Raw genomic sequence first — 20,816 nt, forward strand, 5'->3', positions numbered from 1 at the left:
AATAACTTTATGATTAAAACCGATACACGATGCAGAACTCGGGCAATAAAAACATGTTTTCTTTGTATCGGTTAACTTGTTGTGAGAACCCTTGAATGTCGCATAGTTGGTACGCAATGCGAGTACAAGTATTACACGGTATTTTGTTTAAAGCTGTACAAACGACTGTGCTAGCTGAATTGTTTAAGTTGAAGTGCTTGTTAATATGCATCCGATTTTTTGTATTGTACAGACAGTACATTGGTGCCAAAAAGTCTTTGTCCGCCTCAAATCTTGCTGGCCATTTTAGGCAAACTTGTTGTGGTAGTCATGCAGTGGGACTAAACCCTGACAAATCATGCATCATTTGAAAAAAAATTATCTGTAGCTCTTGTTGGCACTATCACTAATAAAATTAGCGTCAATCAGGGATCAATAATCAATTTTAAACCAATCAATGTCAATCAGTGTGCATAAACTCATTTTCAAATAAAAGATGCCATGTTCAATTTTAAGTAGATTATTATCACAACAATAGAGAGGCTGTTGGACAGCATGTGCAGCACATTTTTACAGTCTTGTTCACTATAAGAGGAACAGCTAGAGGTTCCGGAACTCATTCCCACGTCAACATCAACCATTGATAGGAAAAGTGTCAATCACATCATCATTCACCTGCATACGATAGATAATCTGAGCAATAGAAATATAGTGGGGAAGCTACAAGTCTCCCACTCTAAAGAAAATTATAAGATAAAGAAATGGAAGCAGCATCAAACCGCCAAAGATCTACGACAATCAGGGCGTCCGAAAAATAACTGTCCGACAAGATCGCACACTTGCTCGCCTGTCCCTGGCAAACCGAAGGTTGATCAGCAAGGAATTGAAAACAGATTGGAAGGAGACATGTGGAGCTGACATGGCAAGGTCATCTGTCAGACAGTGGCTCTTAGATGCTGGGCTCAGCGGATGCAAAGCCCGCAAGAAACCACTAGTGAATGAGAGGCAGCGGAAGCTACGACTGTTTTGGGCATGCTCGCACAAAGATTGGACAAAGGAGCAGTGGTTTCGAGTGATCTTCAGTGATGAGTCGACATTTGCCCTGCATCAGCATCACGGAAACAACTTTGTGCACAGAAGACGGTGAGCATTTTAGACCTGAGTACCTCTCACCCACTGTCAAGCATTCAGCATCTGTGATAGTCTATGGTGCATGGCAGATACAGGTGTGAACGGCTACATCTGATTGATGGTACTGTGAATGCAGCTGCCTACAAAGATATATTGAGCAACAAACTTCTTCCCTCTGCACGGTCCCTCTTGCCAGAAGAAGAGTGGCTGTTCCAAAACGATAATGCACCATGCCACAGAGAGCAAAAACAGTGAAGGAGTGGTACCATCAAAATGATGTGGAGAGAATAGAATGACCACCCCAAACACCTAACCTTAACCCTATTGAAAACCTGTGGAAGAGGCTGGTATACCTTTTGGCAGAAAAAAAGGCACCAGCCTAATAAAAGAGAGCTGAAGGAAAACATCATCAGTTGCTGGTTTCGTGTTATCAACCCTCAAGAGCTGGCAAGGCTTGTTCACAGTATTCCTAAACACTGCAAGATGGTTATAGCCAGCAAAGGCTATCTGATAAAATATTTAACTGTGAAACAACTCCAATGCTTTCCAAGTTATAATGAATTTATTGCGGTGTTACACTCATTTGAACAGGCAGACAAAGACTTTCTGACACCACTGTAATTTGAATTGCGATTAGTTTGCCGATCGCATGCTTAGTAATAGGAGTTCTATTTTTGAATTTGTAGTATTTTTTGTATTTTTTTGTATGTATGTCGTTTTTGGTATTTATATTTTCGATTGGATCTCATTTTCTAAATAAAAAACCAACTTACTGCTAAATCAGTTAATATTCAAATAACTGGTACGCCAATGCTAGACTTTGCTATAATGTGTCCGATGACTAGTAAACTCACCCGATTTACTTAAAATCGGAATGCATGTTTATTTAATCAGTAACTATTAAGCTCTTTCTATATGTACATGAAAAACACCACATCTGTATCACAATGCGTTACACATATATGTCAATAACACAATAGATAAACAAAATAAAATGTGCAATGCAATATCGATGTGTGTAAATGTTCTTATGCTTGTAAAACTTATTTACTTTACAAGCTATTTCTTTTTTCGACCACCCTTACTACTACCCCTATTACTGTTTCCCTCTGCTGCAGTCAGCTTTTTCTGTAATCCTTCGTCTGACACTTTCAACTGCTCATCTACTGTAACTCGCAATTTGTTAACCTCCTCATCTAATTGTTTCTGAATCAGAGCTCGTAGTTCTTTTTGAGCTTCTGTCAATTCAAGCTCTGAAAAAACAATACCTAGTTGACAAAATGACAACCGAGACATGCTCCAAAAGCTACATTGCAATCATATCACATGATTTTAATTAACCAGCAATTAACCTTTTGAGCGAATATATAGTATTCTGCATTCATGTGTTCGTGTGCTAGGGTAAAGCCAAACGAATATTAACCAACACATTTTCTGCGACCCTAAAAACTAGGAAATACATTACACATAGAAAAGATCATTATATAACAACAACCTTCAGATTAGCTAGCACCTTTTAAGATTTTGACTGCAGCAAAAAGTTTTAGCATCCTAACATAAATTAGCTGTAAAACATGAAAAACTTAATTCTTAGTGCTTACAACACAATAAAACCAATCCAGTTTTACTTACCTGGCATTAAAATAGTATTTCACTCAAGAATTTGTCGTAACCAATTGAACTATTTCAAACTTTGTATACTATATGAAAACAAACCGGGAGTGACTGGCTTGGTCTCTTCCTGTTCCACAACTTCTACTTTTTCTTCAGGCTCAACTTCTGGTTCTTCTATAATTAGGATTATTACTTTTATACTATTCATATGTGGTGAAGTCAACGGTTGTTGAATAAAAATGTCATTATTGCCCTTTGTACATGTTCATGTGAACACAATGTGTTGGACTTGCAAAACATTGCCGAGGATTAATCAGAAATAGCTATAATCGTATATCAAATAATTTACAGATCAAAAGATGTTGTATTAAACTAAACAAAATTTACCAAAAAATTAATTATTCTATTTTAGTCAGTCTGAAAACTGATAAAATTTACAAAAAATCACATTGGCACTGCAACCAAACTGCATGATGTAACAGATTTCCATAAAAGATTTTATAATTGATTTATTTTTTCGAATATATCAGTTGATTACAAACCTTCTGGAGGTGGTGAGGGTACTGGAACTCCCTCATATGCCAACCTTAGATCCAACTTAACTTGAGGAGTAAAGGCATATTTGTACATTTTGAAGTGCCTAAAGTAAGTGTGGATAGTGTACTCTGTCAGCAACTTCACTTCATCTGCTGAGAACAGCTCTATGCTGAATGGCGGCCTCTGTGAAGGTATAACAAACATCAAATGCATCCACAAATTAGGTGAAATAAATTAAGAGGAAAACTAAAACCGTAAAGGTGTTCAAATGTGTATGTGAAATCATTATCAAATAATGGCTAAATATAGTCTGTTTTGCTACGATTACAATTAAAAATTATTTGGTATACAATTATATAATTTTCTAGTTCATTTCAGTGTTGTCATCTCAAGGCGAAAATATCGTACAGAGTGTTATAGAAACCCATAGTAATTATCTAATACAAACACCTGGTAAAAATCATCAAAATCAACATCATTAAAAATAGTAATGAAACAATATGTTAACCTTAGCAACTATAGTCACCTACAATAACTTAAATGTATTTTGTGGTTATGATCTGAAAAAAAAGTAACATTACAATGTACTATGTGCATTGAGTACAGGGAAATTTTTACCTTCGAGACAGACGTAACATAAACGTTGAATCTGACTTAAATGAATTTAGTTTACTAAACACATACTTGAAGAAAGTTTTAGATTGTATTTTAGTAAACTTCGAACTTTGAGCTAAAATTTTATCATTTTTCTGTTTGTGAATCTGTTTTTACCATAACGGATAACGCTGAACTGAGATGGCGAGCAACGAATACTTCTTAATAACTTATGTGATCAGTACAACAATCGCCAAATTTTAATTTCGAGATAAACTTTTGTTGTTATCATATGGCAGGAAAACAAATTCGTCCTAGTATGGAGAGGATGAAAAAGCATTGTGTTTTATAAAGCTAAGCAAAAAATATTTTATAACGGGGCATCGTAACCTTTGGGTACAATCTATCAATTAATACATCATTTAATGTGTGCAATCAAAAAAGGGGTATACGGTATATGATAAGAGCAATAGTCTTATTATATAGAGTAATTCCTATTTAGCTTTGTGATCAGATGCGCAATTTTATAAACTTGCCATTGCGATCTTTGTGATTTCGAATCCGGCATGATGCTAGCTTTGTATTTCAAGATGTTAATGGCTATAGCTGGACAGATTCAATCACAGAATAACAGACAACACACAAACACAGACTTATATATATACATATATTATATGTATATATATACATATATATATTTATTATTATATATATATTTCTCAAATTCCGTCTGTCGGAAATCCGGCTATAGATCTTGAAATCGTGGAATAAATATTCCATACCGAAGAGGATTTGATCTCAGACCAAGCCGTTCACTAGTCTTACACCTGGCCCACTAGACTACGAAAGTCGAATTGCTAGCAATACAAAAAAACCACTATATCAGAGCAATACCTAACTGCTTTACGTATGACGCGGGTCATAGCATAACGTCACGAGAAGCTGTTCGCTCGCATTATTAAACTGGCTAATAGCAAAACTCTCACACTTCTCATTGTTTATAAGACAAAAAACTTTTCTCATGATATGTAGTTTGAAAGTTAGAATGGCAAATGTTGTAATATGTTAAATACATATCAATTTTCTGCTCGCATTATTAAACTGGCTAATAGCAAAACTCTCACACTTCTCATTGTTTATAAGACAAAAAACTTTTCTCATGATATGTAGTTTGAAAGTTAGAATGGCAAATGTTGTAATATGTTAAATACATATCAATTTTCTGTCCAAATACTTTTCTATTACATGGGCAACGCCGGGTGGCACAGCTAGTATAAATATATATATATATACATATATATATATAAATACGCTGTATTCTGGAACCAAGTAAACGACAAGAAATTCTTCAAATAATTATATACAGCAGTAAAACAAACAAATTTACTAAATATGTAAAGAGTTATTTGCGAAACCCAATATATACCTGAAAACTAAACAATAATAAGTAAAATGTTTATATTGTTTACCTGAGGAACATGGAATGGACATGTAGGCAATGCATAAATTTGACTGACATAAATAGAATGACTCATAAAATACGCAGTCTAAAATACTCTAACTTACACTTTCGACAACTTAACCAAGCTTAAGTTATATATGCTTGTTATTTTTGCACTTTGTTTATAGTTTTGTTCAGGTTGGTTACCCTTACTCATAAAACTGTAATGATATTGAAATTACTTGGTAATTTTACGCAAATGATTTCTTGAATTTTATGTAGAAAAATTTAAATGTAAAGGACAAACTAGAGTCAAGGTTTGATTGTAGTTTGTCAATCTCCAATTAAAGTTGATGCATGGCTAACCACTATTAGTAGCTACAGTAAATGACCACCAGCTTTATCGGCTGCCCATATATTCACAAGTAGAAAAGCAGCAATGATAAATTGCCATAGTTGTGCCCTTAATACCATAGACCTACAATAGTCATTCATTGGTTATAGCCATAGTTATTAGCAATCTATGGGCAATCATAGTCATATATATTGTGTATTTTTGTAAACAGTTTTATCAGTGAAGTTACACCAATCAAAGATGAAAAGTTGCACTAGATATTGTGAGAAATTTTATATGACTCATCCTGTTGTTGCTAAAATCAATAATGACAATAAGATGGATTTCCAGTTGTAAGTACTAACTGTACTTACAACTGTAAATACAGTTAGTACTTACAACTGTACAGTTGTAAGTCTAGCTATGTAAGCATATGTCACACTATTGTAAGCACTAAATATCATTAAGGATATTTAGTGCTTACAATAGTGTGAAATGGTTATATGACAGAAATAGATGGTGTCTGTTTTTTCAAACCCTTAGTTAAAACAAGCAATACAAAATGCTCATTAATAATGTATGACTCAAATTTGGTTAGGTATATTATTTATATTAAAACTAAAAAACATCTCCATTACTTTGCTGTCTTTGAGTAGGTTGATACATACCTTGACAGCGTGACAAAGTAGCATATCTCTGAAATATCTGAACGTATTGTCTACATTTCCAAACGGTGTCTCAACACAGATAGCATGTGTTCGTTTAATAATGGAAAAGAAGGCGGAGATTTGTTCCTTGCTAAAGTTATTGTCAATGCAGAACTGTATGGTATAGAAATAGAGATCGAGAATGATTTCGTCCTTCATGTTGGCAGATTCCATAGAATCACCATGGTACAACCCGAACAGGTTTGATAGGATTCTACAAGTTTGTAAGATAAATCCCATTTATTGACCAATGGCAATATTTAAAAAATATATTAAATTGAAAAATTATTTTAAAAAACCTGAAAAAAATGTGTTGTACTATTATGCTTTACGCTGTTAAACCACTCCAAAGCTTTTTTTCTGCATTAATGATACTGTATAAAACTTTTATTAGAATTACTAAAATGCCATCAAAAGAATCTACCAAAAATGTGTACAATGCAGGCATCACTAATAGCACTGTAAGTGTAAACTAAATAGATTTTGCAAAAGGATCAAGTCAGACATTGTTCTATTGCACCTATTGACTACTTTTATTACCAACTCACCTCTTTTTATCGTCTGCCGTACCAGCTTCACAAATAGCATCAACGTCTGCTACTGTAAGGTCTCCCCATATGCACACCTTGGCTTTGTGATCTCTAGGCTAAGATAAATTGATGGATTAGTTGCATTATTATTGCACAGATTACGACTGCTTTACTAGTTTAGGGCAAATTCATTAAAAAACCAAGTAATAAAAGTATACCAGCTACTAAGTTGTTAGAAATTATAAAAACGGTAGAGAATCAAAAATGGTAAAACTCCATTATTGTTTTAACTTAATTGTTAACATAAATAAAAATTATGTTTGTATACAAATCGTTTCATAAATTAAAATACAAGCACGCATTTACCAACACTTATTATTGAGAATTGGAGTGGTAGTTTTAGTTTTGCATTTTAACCGTATATTAATATAAAATATCTGACGATAGGGTTCGTTAACGTTGAATACGATGCTTTTTAATAACTTCTCTCATTGTATCTTATTTAACAGTTGTTCGTTAGCAATATAAATTCTTCATACACAACCAGCGAGAACATTTGATTTTTACCTGAGTAAGTTTTTCGGGGGCACATATATCCATGTCAACAACTCTACTGGACCCAAATGAAGTCACCGCCACAAAGTTAAGAGAGATAATATTTACGATAGTAGCGAATATTCGACCACAAGTGTATCAAGTATGGCGCGGTTGCTAAGCAAATACTTATTTTCCCTTTGTAACGTCAGTAGACAACTCTTTACCAAATGTCTAGATCTTTAGCGCCGCACAGCAACAGACAACTCTTAAAATATACGAGGTATAAATATCTCTTAAATGTATTGGCTGCAATTGTTTACACGAGCAGTTTGATAAAAACGCTATTTTTGTGCACAAATGCCACAAATTCGACCGACCATCATAATGCTTCAAGAATTTCAAAAAGGTTTGTCACCTTTTTTCAATTGTTTGTTATTGCATATAAAGTGATATATATAATTTTTTAAACATTTGAAAGGCTTATCGAGCTTTTTTGACACAAGTTATAAGCTTACCCACATGCCTAAAACTTTTGAGCTCTAAACATAATCAACCTATTGCGGATTACATATTTCTTCAATAAATCCTCATTGTACCTGCCATATGTGTAACCAAATCAAGCTAGCTGTGTGTATCTTAGTAATCAAGTTTTGAGCTATTTTTAGTGGCTTACTCATTCTAAGCAAACCTCTTATCAGTTATCTCAGGTCATGACTGCCATCTGTCCACTCCCGTTGCAGATATAACCTCGACATGCACATGTACAAATAAAAGCTTTCAACCTGATCAAGCCAAATCATATGCGAACTGAGAATGAAGGTGATCATAGCTGCTCTCACTCTGGTGGTTGCCAGTCAGGCACTCATCCTGTAAGTAAGGGTACTAAGGCTACTATCTTGTTTTACAAAACACCAAATGTCATATGCATAGCAACCAAGAGACTTTTAACAAACAAATTTAGAAATACAAAGGTTATGACTATCTACGAAGGTCTCTCTCTTGCAGCTAGTCGTTGCGATAATGATGTTTTATGATTTAGGCTCTGCCACTGACTTTCATGAAGCTCTGTTTATGTCTAGTTCTCTCAACTTCATGTTACGCTTCTCCACATCTTTGTATCTCAGTCTATGTTTGCCCAATTTTTTTCTCCCTATGGTAGGTATGATATGAAAAATGCAGACTGAATACTGCTTTTCCTGTGTGACTTTATTCATTGCATGGCTTTCTATCTGACTGCCTATATAGTTGTGAATGCATTTAGTATCGTATTTTAGTATTGTAGCATTTCAGCTTATAACATACTTTTTTTTGTTAACAGCTGCCCTGACAATGCCTGTGATAAGATGGTGTGTGACGACCTGCTGACAGCAAAGAGCTGTGCAGCCAATGGTGGAAATGTTAAAGCGAAGGCAGGATTTTGTGGATGCTGTGATCTTTGCGTGCAAACACTAAGTAAGTGGTAACCAAATTTATATTTTTATAAAATATCAACAAGTGTAAATTATTATGCATTTTACATTTGGTAATTGCTTAGAAAAACTAGATGCTGATATTAAAATCATTAATAACTTAGAAATAAATTGCAAACACTAAAATTACATAGATGACCAAATGCACTACTTTTATTCAAAGATCAAGTATCAAATTCAATGCTAACATTCTAGTTTTTAAAAGATTTCCAATTACTACAGCCCCTTAGTCATTGCATAGCAAATATGTGTCGTGTTACAGAGGAAGGAGAGGATTGCAGAGCTACAATGCTGCTGGGTGTGCCTGCGACAGCTGAGTGTGACAAAGATGCTGATCTTCACTGCGATACCACAACTGGCCAATGCGCAAAAAGTATGTATCATTTAATTTAGCCTAAAATTTGTATACCAGAATATGATGAACTTCCTGTATTATAGACATTCATGTATATTTAAACTACAATCTACATACATATAAATAGGAACCCAGTTTTATCAAAGACTAGGTATGCCGTTTAACATCTCTCTAGCTGATGACAAAAGAACAATGTAGTAGTTATCCAAAACATTTCTAGAGTAATTGATTTCATATCATCATCAAATACATGAAGGCATATAGATTTCGGTAAGTTTCATTATGTAATTGTTTTTTATTGTCATTAACATTATCTTTCCTATTATTAGAATTTTTCCTATTGCCGTTATCAAGGGCAGTTAAGATCAGGCTTCCCAATATTTTTATTTTTTGGCTTTTGTTATGCTTTTTTATTACTGGACCCATTCATCTCTCTAGTTTTCATTTAGTTCTAGCTGTGTTAGTTTGATAATACTCAGGAATTCTGAGTTCAGTTCAACCACATATTATTCGATTCGCGCAGTTCATTCATTACTTGTGAGAAGTTTGGGCCTTTACTAAAATTTGTGCTTGTCAACATCAATGCTGTCAGCACCTGTCATAACCTGTCATAACCAGTTCATAATTGAGTAACGCATTCTATGACCTACATTGGCTTAGTAATTGATTTAACAACTTGGTCTGAAATCTCTATATGTTACAAGTAGACCAACCCGGTGTGGCCTGGGAGATATATACATGTACAACTTTAATTTCAAATTTTTATTTGTTTATGCTAATACTTTTCAAATAAATAAACAAAAGAAAGATAAAAATAGGCAGTCTTCATCTCTGATTGACACAATTATTCTGAAGCTTTAGAAGGTGGTTGATTAACTCAGTTGGTGAGAGTGTTAGTTTAATATATGGAGTGTCATAGGTTCAAACCTTGAATTGGCCCACATTTTACATTACAAAATTGTATTTAGCTTCATTTTCATTCACCAAAAGAGGCCTTAATGGCTCTTTGGAGTGGGGAGCACAAATTTTTTATACCTAAAATGTGGTAGAGTATAAAAAAAAACCACTAGTGAAATTCTAAACAGATTGTTTAATTAGAAGTTAATTTCTATAGAAAACAAACAGACAGACAAATGAAGATACATATGAAGTTATATATAGATAGTAAAGAATGTTGTGTTCTGATACATATAGAGTTAGCTTATAAGGCTATAGTCTTGGTTTAATAATGATGGGCTTCCTTTAGTGGATTTAATTTCAAGGGTCTTTTAGCAGCTGGGCTGAGTATGTAGGAAAAAATTTCAGCAGGAATTTAGTATGCTGATAATTCCCTAGCTGTGCTTGTATTTTAATACATTCGGTAGTTCATAAAATGAAAAAATTAAAACAATAAAAAATTAATTTTCTAATTAATTTATTCTATTAATCTATAATGTAATCTAAACTTATTGTAATGTAAGGTGGTTTTTAATTAAAATCATTTGCAAGTTATTGTTAACTGTGATCATTTATGCATCTAGTAACAAAACAAACTCAAATACATCTGTTTTAACTCTTTTTCTCAAAAGCTAAGTAACTAAATCAAAATTCACCGAGTCAAGAATACTGTCACCACAATCTCTGCATCAGACAAATAATTGTTGTTGCTGCTGATGTGATTTGCATGTTACCATTTTAGCTAGGAATATGAACTAATAGTGCAAATTTGAAAAGGTATGTGATTTAGTATTGGCCAGAACCTTTGGTCATTGGTCCATATGGTGGGTCTTTTTACCGGCTATGGTCCGTGTTGAACTAAATTGGAAGAATATATGAAACTCAATTGATTATATGTGCATCTGGAGATCTGCTATTACAGAAAACTGCGCTGTTAAGAAGCAGGAGCTAGATAATCTGGTGGCAGCGATGCCAAGGCCACTGCCGGGCCTCTTTATCCCAGTTTGTGCGGCTGATGGCAGCTATGCTGGCAAGCAGTGCTCTGGCAGTCAGTAAGTGTAGTAATGTCAAACTCACTTGGACTTGACTTGAAAATGTGTATACTTAGAAAGTAGAATAGTTGTACTTAGGGTCAACAAATGAACATAGATACATGATTGTAGAAGATTTCCAGCTTTTAATGATGCGCAATGATCTCTACCGTGGTCAATCATCAAAATATTCCTTTGTAGATGCTACTGCGTTGATACCGAGGGCAAGGCAATTCCTAGCTACAGCGACTATAGATGGAAGTTTGACGACAAAGTAACATGTCGTAAGTTGCCATAAAGCACTTGCCCTGCATGTCACAATTTAGGGCACTATCTAATCAATATTAACATTAGCAAACAAACATGTAGATATCATACGTTTCTTTTAGCAAATCTCTCTCCCTAGCTACCACCTACAGGAGATGTTGAGCTTAACAATTTACGTGGATAAGACGATAGATAAGATTTGTTCTAGACCCAGCAATGACTTCAAAATGAATCATACAGACATTGCTAGAACGGCCATATTATTTGTGTCTCTGGTAGTGTAAGTTGCAGACTTGCTATGGTAGCACAGGAATGTAAAGTTTTGCAATCTTGTTTTCTGGCCAGTTTGGTAAGGGGGAGCAAGCACTGGGGCTATTTGTTGTTTGTAAAATTTATTTCCAAATAAAAAGTAACAACAAAAAGACTAATTAAGGTTCATAAAAATTTCTGATTTTTTATAGCCAAGAAATGTTTAACTTATTTTTGATTTTATTAAAACGTTGGAGCAATCATTTATCCCTCGCCTTTCTTGGTAGGCTATTTTAGAGCAAATAAGCGGTAGTATAACTTTTAGCCTTCACACCATTCCTCATATATTAGCATCTTCAAGATTAGCTCACGCATTCAGCAAAATCTTTGAAGAGTTGTCTGCACAACACAGGAGACCATACTGTTGAGTGGTTGTTGATGAGTGCCTGAGTTTCTGAAAATCTCGCCTGTGCTCCATCACGAGTACCACATACATGGAATGCTAATTGAAGCCAGTGTTTTCTCAAGTAATTAAGTTGATTTTTGTGATCATATTTTTTGCCATAAAGCATTGAAATATCATCAGTTTCATACTAAAAATTAACTCCCTAAAAATGTATTTATTCGAGTCAGACAAAATGGAGTGAAAAATATATTACAACAAAACCCAGCACTTTAAATAACTTCCACGGAAATTTAGTGAAACATTGAATACAAGATGTGATTTCCAACCTGATAGAACATTTTAGACCCATCAACTTTGCAATCAATTTTTAGAAAACTTGCTGTTTACTTGCAGAGTGTGCAAGAGATCTGTCTGCCTACATGGCAACGGGACTTATCGGTAGGCTATTCCACTGTACACCGATGGGTGACTACGAGCCTGTTCAGTGCCACGGCAGCGTATGTTACTGCGCTGACAGAAGCACAGGCAAACAGCTGGAAGGAATGAGTGGTGTGCACATCTCCAACAAAGACAGCCTCAAATGTTAATCATTATTTCATGGGTGAAACTATTATACATGAAATCTGTCGATAATTAATACCATATCAATCCATAAAACAATTGGCATTAAGAGCGCTAACTGAAAAAATATAATTTGTTTTTTTAAAGGTAACAATAAATTTTGAACAAAAAATTCAAAGAGAACGAAAACTGAAATATTATGGTCAAGTTTACACAAGTTGAATGAAAAATAATACTAGCTATCTGCATCTGCTGCCTTCCTGTCAGGTGACACTGGTGCTGCTGCCTCCCTGTCAGGTGACACTGGTGCTGCTGTCTCCCTGTCAGGTGACACAGGTGCTGCTGCTAGGCCTCTGATAGAAATATCGTAGACAACCTGCAAGACCACGACACTTTAAAAGCTGCTGAGATGGAGGATAAGTGACATGTTATAGTCGGTACAGTGCGCCCTCGAGTTACGCTGTCTCTGTTATGCAATTTTTCTCGCTTTACAATGTCACACGAGATGTTTTTTCATCTTCGCTGTATGACATTTTTTTGTCATGCGATATCAGCAAAAATTGTTCTCAAAATTAAAATTTGGCAGTTGGTGTGCTGAATACATCGAAATAACGAAGATGCCGATATGCTATTAGCCAAAATCCATCTCACAACACCTGAAAGAGATACGACGCTCGCTCTCTCTCTAAGTTCTCTCTCAATGTTATTTGTCATTGCGAAAACGAATTCAGAAACAGATAAGTGATAAAATTTTTGCCTATGACAAAGTTGAAGTTTAGCAAAATACATACTAAAACTTAGCTTCAAGGGTGCATTTAGTAAGCTAAACTCATTCAAGTTAAATTCAAAATTTACGTTATGTCTGTCTCGAAGGTAAGAACTCACTACGGCAAATACTGCACATAGTACAATGTAACGCTGCATTTTATTGCAGATCATAACCAATAAATGAACTAAAGTTACTGTAAGTAACTATAGTTACTAAGGTTAACATACAATTTTGTTACTTATTCTTAATATGTACAGTACGCGTACAAAATTTTGATGTTTTTACCTGGGGAGGGGGTGTTTGCATTAGATAATTACTATGGGTTTCTATACCCCTCTGAATGACATTTTCTTTTCTACGATGCTAACACCGGAACGAATTAATGCCATATATGGGGGGTGTGCGCTGCACTCTGAAAAAACAGATAATATAATTGTGGTCAGCATACAACCGGCCAATAAAACTGTTGACTGCTTTAAAAAAAAACAGCTATAAAAGGCACATAAACCCAGAAAACATGTTTGCAATAATTGCTTTTGTACTTAAAAACTACCAAACTACAGCTGAATACAGAGTTGTCTTTTCTTAGCGACCAATGATCAAATAGCTCTAACCCTATAAAACAACTTGATAATATTGTGAACTTGGTTGTTGCTATAGGAATCTAAGAGATAGTTTAGAACAGTGTGTGTATTAGTTCTTATCTGGAGCAAAAACTTGAACGCCGAGGACACTACCGGTCATTTCTAAGGATTTGAACCTCATGCAGACCTCTTTAAAGACAGAGAGATGATAAATAATATCAACTAGGATATAATAGAGCTTCCTGATACGGCGATTTAGTTACTTGGTGGCGATTTTAAAGGTAGCAGATTTGATAATCGCAACCAATTAAAAAGATATCGCCAATCGTATAAATGATATAATTGTGTAATGAGGATTTATCTCACACCTGACAATTTTCAGAGTGAGCGATATTAAAAACAAAAAACACGAGCGGCTTAGTCTTATAATAAGCTCAATCCATGGCTTTCCACGCACATGGTCATTCATGAAATAAATGTTTCTAATTATGAAAGAACAGTTTCTTTTTAAATTAAAATACAGAAACAATATTAACAAAAATTTACAGGTTTTTTACGTAATAAAGATATCGCAAATCGTTTATTGGAAATCGTGAAACTCTAGTACATAGTGATTTGGAAGACCAAAATACTGCAGGGCACTTCTATGGATTTGACGCTAAAAACAAATGAACAACTCTTTAAGGCTAAAAGATGATAAAGATAAACTAGGGCATAGCGTGTGACGCTGTACAGTGTATAACCTGTGAATCTGAAAATGAATGCCAAATTAATTCTGCAGTTTTATAGCCTACATATAGAAAGACACGTAGGACAAACCTCTTCGACTTTCTTCAAATCGTATTTGATGGAGTCAAAACGCTTTCTTAGGCTGTCATTCTTAAGGTTGAGCAACCTGAAGCCTGACTCAAGATCACCCATAAAAGAGGCTATCTGCAGAGGCTTTGCATAGTCTGCTGATGTGACGGAATTAACTGCGAGACGTGACTAGAAATACAAGTGAGAATACCTGGTGACCTTCTAGAGACCTTGAACAGACTTTTAGTCGACAGGATGAGAAATATTCATCATATCGAAGTCAATGCCTCCTCAATGTAAACTCACAAAACAGGAAGATGCCTAAATGAGGCATCATGTACAGAGCTTTGCAACCTCAGAGAGGCTGTGGGCTGTGCTAACTCTTAATAATGCCAATAACCAATAAATAAAATAATCATACAAATATCTCAAGTTGCTCCAAAATAGAGCGAAAGACACGCTTTTGTTTTGATTACTCTTACAAGGCTAAGTACCCTACTGACTAGTGAAATCCCCTTCACTTTGTACAATTGCAGAAGATGTAAAATAAACAAATAATAACAACTTGTCTCAAAGAAAGCTGCAAAACAACAAGTTATAGTAGAAATAAAAGAGTTTTAAGAAGTTGTGTTATCTATGTTCCGCTTTCGGTATAAAAATCTTTGCATACGGTGTCTGTCTATCTAATCGGAGCCACGCTTAGAGGTTAGGAAAAAGTTGCTTTTAACAAGATCTGAACTTGTGACTTTGAACTTCTTAGACTAACACTCTACCACCGGGCTAACCAACCAGATTGCTGCATTTCCCTATTGCGCATGACGATCTCTCACAGCGCACCGGAATGCCAGGGAGTAACAAGAGAGTTTTAAGGAGCTGCTTGACTCAGGTTTAGATAAAATCTAGATAAATATACAACTAAATTGACATTTAGATTGAATTAAAATTAATTTAAATTGAATTGTAATCACTTAAATTTTAAGTGATTTAAATTAAAATGTAATCCATTTGTTTCAGTTAGGAAATGCTTTAAGCCTCCACTCAACTGCTAACTATACACGTGTGTAATACCTAGTCATAGGAGAGACAACTAAATATGACAGGAGGGAGCAATAGAACACACCAGCTCGTTAGATAGACTTATAAGTCCATGAAGGTAATCCTCTAAATCAAGGTACAGCTTATCTTCTGAACGGTCGGTTGTGAGAAAGAGGGCGGCTGCTGCTTCCTGCCAGAGAAGCAACCGCTGCGATGACAGGAATTCGATAAAGCTCACTGTGAACACTAGCCTCTGCATAGTAAACTTCCATTGATCATGATACCTGCAGATGTGAAAACAAAAATTGGTAACTTTAAAACCGATCTCAATAGCTATTTGATGACGTTTTAGTGTTTTTAAATACCTATAAGATTTTTAACTGATGTACACCAAAAAATAACAAATACCTAAATTGGCCAACTAAGGGTCCAACACATTGCAGTCCACACACTTGGCATTGTCTATACACTAAACAAACTGCCAATTTAGGGTCCATCGCTTTGAATAGCTGCAGTACTTCTGGACACTTTGGACTCATCCTTAAAGGCAAATTTTCAGATGATGTTTACCCATAATAATTTTCTATGATATCCATGATAAATTGGATACAAATGTTAACTATATCCTGGCATCACTAATGTTATACGCTTTGAATCCTAGTATGTCTGCAGGAAAAATGTATCATCACCAATATTCAGTTAGGGCAGTAAATTTACAATTTTACAATTTAAGCAGTAAGTTTAAAAATTAAATAATTTACAATTTTATCTAAACCTCACAGTAAACATAGGAGGCATGCCGATGCAGGTATGCGTCAGCTCTATTTACATCACCATTTCTTGTCATAGATTTTCAAATAGGTATCAAATGGCAAACAGAGTTATCATGGAACACTGGATAACTGGCTTCCTTAACTCACATGTATTCAAAAATAATTTTCTCCAATTATCGTGACATCCTTGCCATTCGCTTACAGATATCGGAGAAAATTATAAACCTCCGCTGTTGTACTAACAAGAACAAAATGGAAGTATTCTAGTGAGCGGTGAAAAGGAGTTGTAAATGGTATGGTCTTGGATAACTATTTGTGCGAAATTATATGAGATGTTGCCTTGATTTAAAATCTCTGTTGTGATAATACTGCACTGGTTTATATATGTGTATTCGTGCTATGACATTTTTTGTTCTGCTTATCTGTGTGCCATGATGCACTTACACTTTTGTATATCAAGCTATGTAGTACACTTGATGTTAACCAGAAAGTGATATAGTCAAGGCCATTTGCTAAGATGAGTTGGTAAACTTTATCACGTGACTGACTTTCCAGTCAAAAAGGAATTTTGACAGAGCAGAAATGTCAAGTTCTACAAAAAGTGTCAAATACTAACATTGCATTATTGAAAAGGAGAACAAATCTGAGAAAATCACTATGTTTCCATGGTGCGCAGTACTGCGAAGCAGCCCCCTCCGAAGTCGAGGGGATTGTACGTTTCCACGCTGCGCAGTAGTTTTCAGCAAATACCGCAAATTAGCCAGAGAAGAGAAATTGTATAAATCGAATCGCCTGATGGAGAAATAGAATCGATCACGGATACCGAACGTCATAAACAGTCTTTTTTATGATTCTGTCGTCATTATACTTTTATTTACAATACACATTCACAAGGTTTTACAAACCTTAACACACGCTTTACATAGTAATATATTTTTAATAAGTATTTTTAAGTAATATATTATTTAAACGTTAATTTAGGACTTGCCACCTATTTTTCGAAGTGTTGGCATCGAAAACAAAGTCCAGGAAAGTAATCACCTTATCATCTTCGTGAATGCAGACCATAATTAAATTTATGTGAAAGAAGATCGGAAGAATAGTGAAAAAACAAGATTAGCAGGACAACCTTTGTACTAGTTTATGGCCATCGAAAAATCCGTCTCCATGGCATGAGAGCTATGCGCAGCCTCTGCGCAGTCGCTGTTTCCTTGCTGCGAATTTGCACTGGCTTCGCACTGATCAGTGCGCAGTGATTTCAGTGCGAAGACGCCGTTTCCATGATTCGGAGATAGCGCAACTCCGAAGCACTGCGCATCATGGAAACATAGTGAATATGAAATTTGGTAGAAGTTACCGAACCAGCTTTTCAATAAACATATGATATTAAATCATAAGGAAATAAAACAGGACAGTACATTTTCTTATTTCATTGAACCATTCTGGATTCTCTATGAGTATGATATATGAATGATTACGTTCAAAAAACATATATATACTGTTGTCAGCAATTTATTGTATGAATGCTGACCTGTAGAATTCAGCGGAAGGGACGGTTGCGACAAGTTTGGAATGTAGTTCTTGGACTTCGTTCTGTATAATCTTCTGTACCTGCTCCGTCAACTGCGGCACTGCCAAACACTGAGAGTTGTCAACTTTCTGAAGAAAGTTTGATGGCATTAAATGTTGCTTGTTAAAAATGAGTCGTCATATGTAGTTATACCTTTTTGGAGTCCTCCTGGTTTATGGACCATCTGAAGTACTGTGCTCATTTGTCTTGCGGCCTGGTCTAACTCCTTCACTATCGTACGTATTGCCTGCTCCGATATAGGATTTTAATGGTGATTTGTGCATGGTTACAGCGCAATGAGAACAGACATAAACTACTCTCACAGCGTCATAGCAGCATGTACTGTATACAACATCATGATAGTATCATAACAAAAGATACACAAAAAATTTGATTATATCAGCAACAAACAAACAACAATGTGATGACGTCATATAAACACCAGTAACTATCATGGCAAGCAATACGCTAGACCGCGAAGTTCTAATAACAACAAATATACAATAGAGTCCAGGTATCATGCAAACAGATAAATAACAACATGATGAAATCAGAGCAACAGATCTACAAAACCAAGAAAGTCTCAGCAACAGATATGCTAGGCTATGAAGTTATTATAGTTATAACCACAGATATATAGAAGTGTGAGTGTATCATGGCAACAGAAATGAAAAATACCATAGCAACGGATACAAATATACAAACAAGCGCAGTATTATCGCAACAGATATTTAAGATGAAGGCAACACCTCATATAATTTCATACAAACAGTTATTCAAGCCCATACCATTAGCATAACCACAGCTCATGTAAAACAAGCGCATAGCACAAATGATTTAAAATGAATCGATTACATCGGCCAGCTATTTTATTAACTTACATCTCTCTTCTCATGTTCGTCTTCTAGATCTTTCTGAAAAGCTTCAAATGTTATAGTTATTGACTCCTCCATATTACGCTGAAACATAACCGAATAGTATGATGAGGGAACATAGGAAAGTGTTACTCACTGGTGCAGAAATCCTCTTTATCAATACGCAGAGCATGATAATACCAGCATGTTTTCATGGTGGTATAATTATTAATTAGTCTTTATCAGACGGCCATTTAGGTAATTCCGAATGTAACAAAGAAAAATACAATATTCATAAATGTTTGTAATTTCTTTGGTTCCGACTAATGCATTCAAACAGTTTGAATAGCAGATGGGACAGAAATGTACACAGGCTGTTAGAATGACACTGAAAAAACATCAAGATTTGTTTCAGTTAGTGCATTGTCAGTGACTGAATGAGTATCTGTTGTTCATGAACTTTGTCTGCCATTTGCTTCAAAAACGCAACCTAATATATCTCTGATATTTTTCTAAATCCGAACAAAAACAGTAAGTCAATGCACACACATACAAGCTATTTAATTCAATTCATTAGGAGTGCTGTCTTATGGCAAAAGCCTTACAAAAACTATAAAACATACTAACATTGCATTATTGAAAAAAACAATCTGAGAAAATAGGAAATGTGATTGAAGGCATTGAATAAGCTTTTCACTAAAATATGGCATCACACCATAATGAAATAAAACAGGATATCTTTGATTTTGTCCTTGAATCATTCTGAATTATCTATCAGTTAAAAACCATGTATAGACGGTTGTCAGCAATCTAGAGTATTTACAAGGCTTTTGGCTGTCACATTTTCTGGTTTAGGCTACTGAATACCCTTTCAAAGAGCTTTTACAGCATTTTAGAGCTGTTCGTAGCATTGTTTAATCTTAGTCGAAGCATGACTCAAAACATGTTTACACTACACTTTTGCAACTGAGCTGAACTGCAAACTATTACTAAGTGAACAAAGGGTCTTAGCATAGGTTTTCATCATGATTATCTTGGCATGGAGTGCCATTCTACATAGGTAAATATGGTATACTTAGTCGCTCCTATTGCTTGCCTTGGCTCATCCAATGACAGAGCTTAGTTTTGCCCTGAGTCATATATGTCCTATCAAACCTCATATGCACTTAATAGTCTATGAAAATTTTTGATGTGTAGGTTGAACTGCTGCAGGCTAGACTCATCAAGATAACACTTGGCCTGTTATACCAATGATATACAGCCCCCCATATATGTATATCATTGGTTATACCAAAATGGATGGCAATCTCCTGTGCAAAGAATAGCTTTCTTACGTAAACAGTGACGCTAGGATATGATTTAGTAAAGGGTTTTGAAAATTCCAAAATAAAAACGTAAACTCGAACGTCTAAAAGTAGCAATAAGTGGCTACCTAATACCATTTCAAAATGTCGAGTTAAGGCCTAGAACGTTACTATTGTGTCTTGACAGTTTTATATTAATTTACAATCTTAATAATTGCTATATTGTAAAATGAATAATTGAAAACAAAAACTGTTTGCATTACAGGGCAATCCTAAACCTATGCAGATCGCTAAATTATTCATCGTAATTTACTTTTGAGGATTTTATAAGCCATTTACGCGCTGGAGCGGTGTCAAGTACATAGCGTAGTCGTAGTATCTAATGAATAACGAAAGGGTTACGCAGCCCGCCTTCTTTCATCGGCAAATAACGAGCGTTCATATTATGTTG

At 35.1% G+C, this 20,816-nt stretch overlaps 3 protein-coding genes across 5 annotated transcripts; 1 reads left to right on the forward strand and 2 right to left on the reverse strand.

The window, feature by feature from the left end:
• Positions 1 to 55: 55 nt before the first annotated feature.
• Positions 56 to 12,845, forward strand: LOC137387810 (equistatin-like). Of its 3 annotated transcripts, none has more exons than XM_068074319.1 (7): positions 56 to 138; positions 8,145 to 8,273; positions 8,723 to 8,856; positions 9,136 to 9,246; positions 11,087 to 11,216; positions 11,397 to 11,479; positions 12,511 to 12,845. In XM_068074319.1, exons 2-7 carry the CDS (start codon positions 8,218 to 8,220, stop codon positions 12,702 to 12,704), a joined length of 708 nt encoding a protein of 235 aa, XP_067930420.1. In that variant the 5' UTR covers positions 56 to 138; positions 8,145 to 8,217; the 3' UTR covers positions 12,705 to 12,845. The 3 variants fall into 3 exon arrangements, with proteins under 3 accessions (XP_067930420.1, XP_067930421.1, XP_067930419.1); XM_068074320.1 differs by having other exon boundaries at positions 60 to 109; XM_068074318.1 differs by lacking the exon at positions 56 to 138 and having other exon boundaries at positions 8,133 to 8,273.
• On the reverse strand, positions 140 to 7,515 carry LOC137387808 (cilia- and flagella-associated protein 119-like). Its single transcript, XM_068074316.1, has 6 exons — positions 7,435 to 7,515; positions 6,886 to 6,983; positions 6,299 to 6,551; positions 3,267 to 3,444; positions 2,827 to 2,898; positions 140 to 2,363 (listed from the first exon to the last, which is right to left on the reverse strand). Exons 1-6 carry the CDS (start codon positions 7,465 to 7,467, stop codon positions 2,170 to 2,172), a joined length of 828 nt encoding a protein of 275 aa, XP_067930417.1. The 5' UTR covers positions 7,468 to 7,515; the 3' UTR covers positions 140 to 2,169.
• Positions 12,687 to 20,730, reverse strand: LOC137387809 (translin-like). The gene is made up of 7 exons (XM_068074317.1): positions 20,679 to 20,730; positions 19,089 to 19,166; positions 18,361 to 18,454; positions 18,169 to 18,268; positions 15,950 to 16,148; positions 14,851 to 15,018; positions 12,687 to 13,054 (listed from the first exon to the last, which is right to left on the reverse strand). The coding sequence occupies exons 2-7, from the start codon at positions 19,158 to 19,160 to the stop codon at positions 12,914 to 12,916; spliced, it is 774 nt and encodes a 257-aa protein (XP_067930418.1). The 5' UTR covers positions 19,161 to 19,166; positions 20,679 to 20,730; the 3' UTR covers positions 12,687 to 12,913.
• Between the last annotated feature and the right edge of the window lie 86 nt (positions 20,731 to 20,816).

Source organism: Watersipora subatra, chromosome 2 (genome assembly GCF_963576615.1).
Source record: "Watersipora subatra chromosome 2, tzWatSuba1.1, whole genome shotgun sequence".
Classification (NCBI taxonomy): Eukaryota; Metazoa; Bryozoa; class Gymnolaemata; order Cheilostomatida; family Watersiporidae; genus Watersipora; species Watersipora subatra.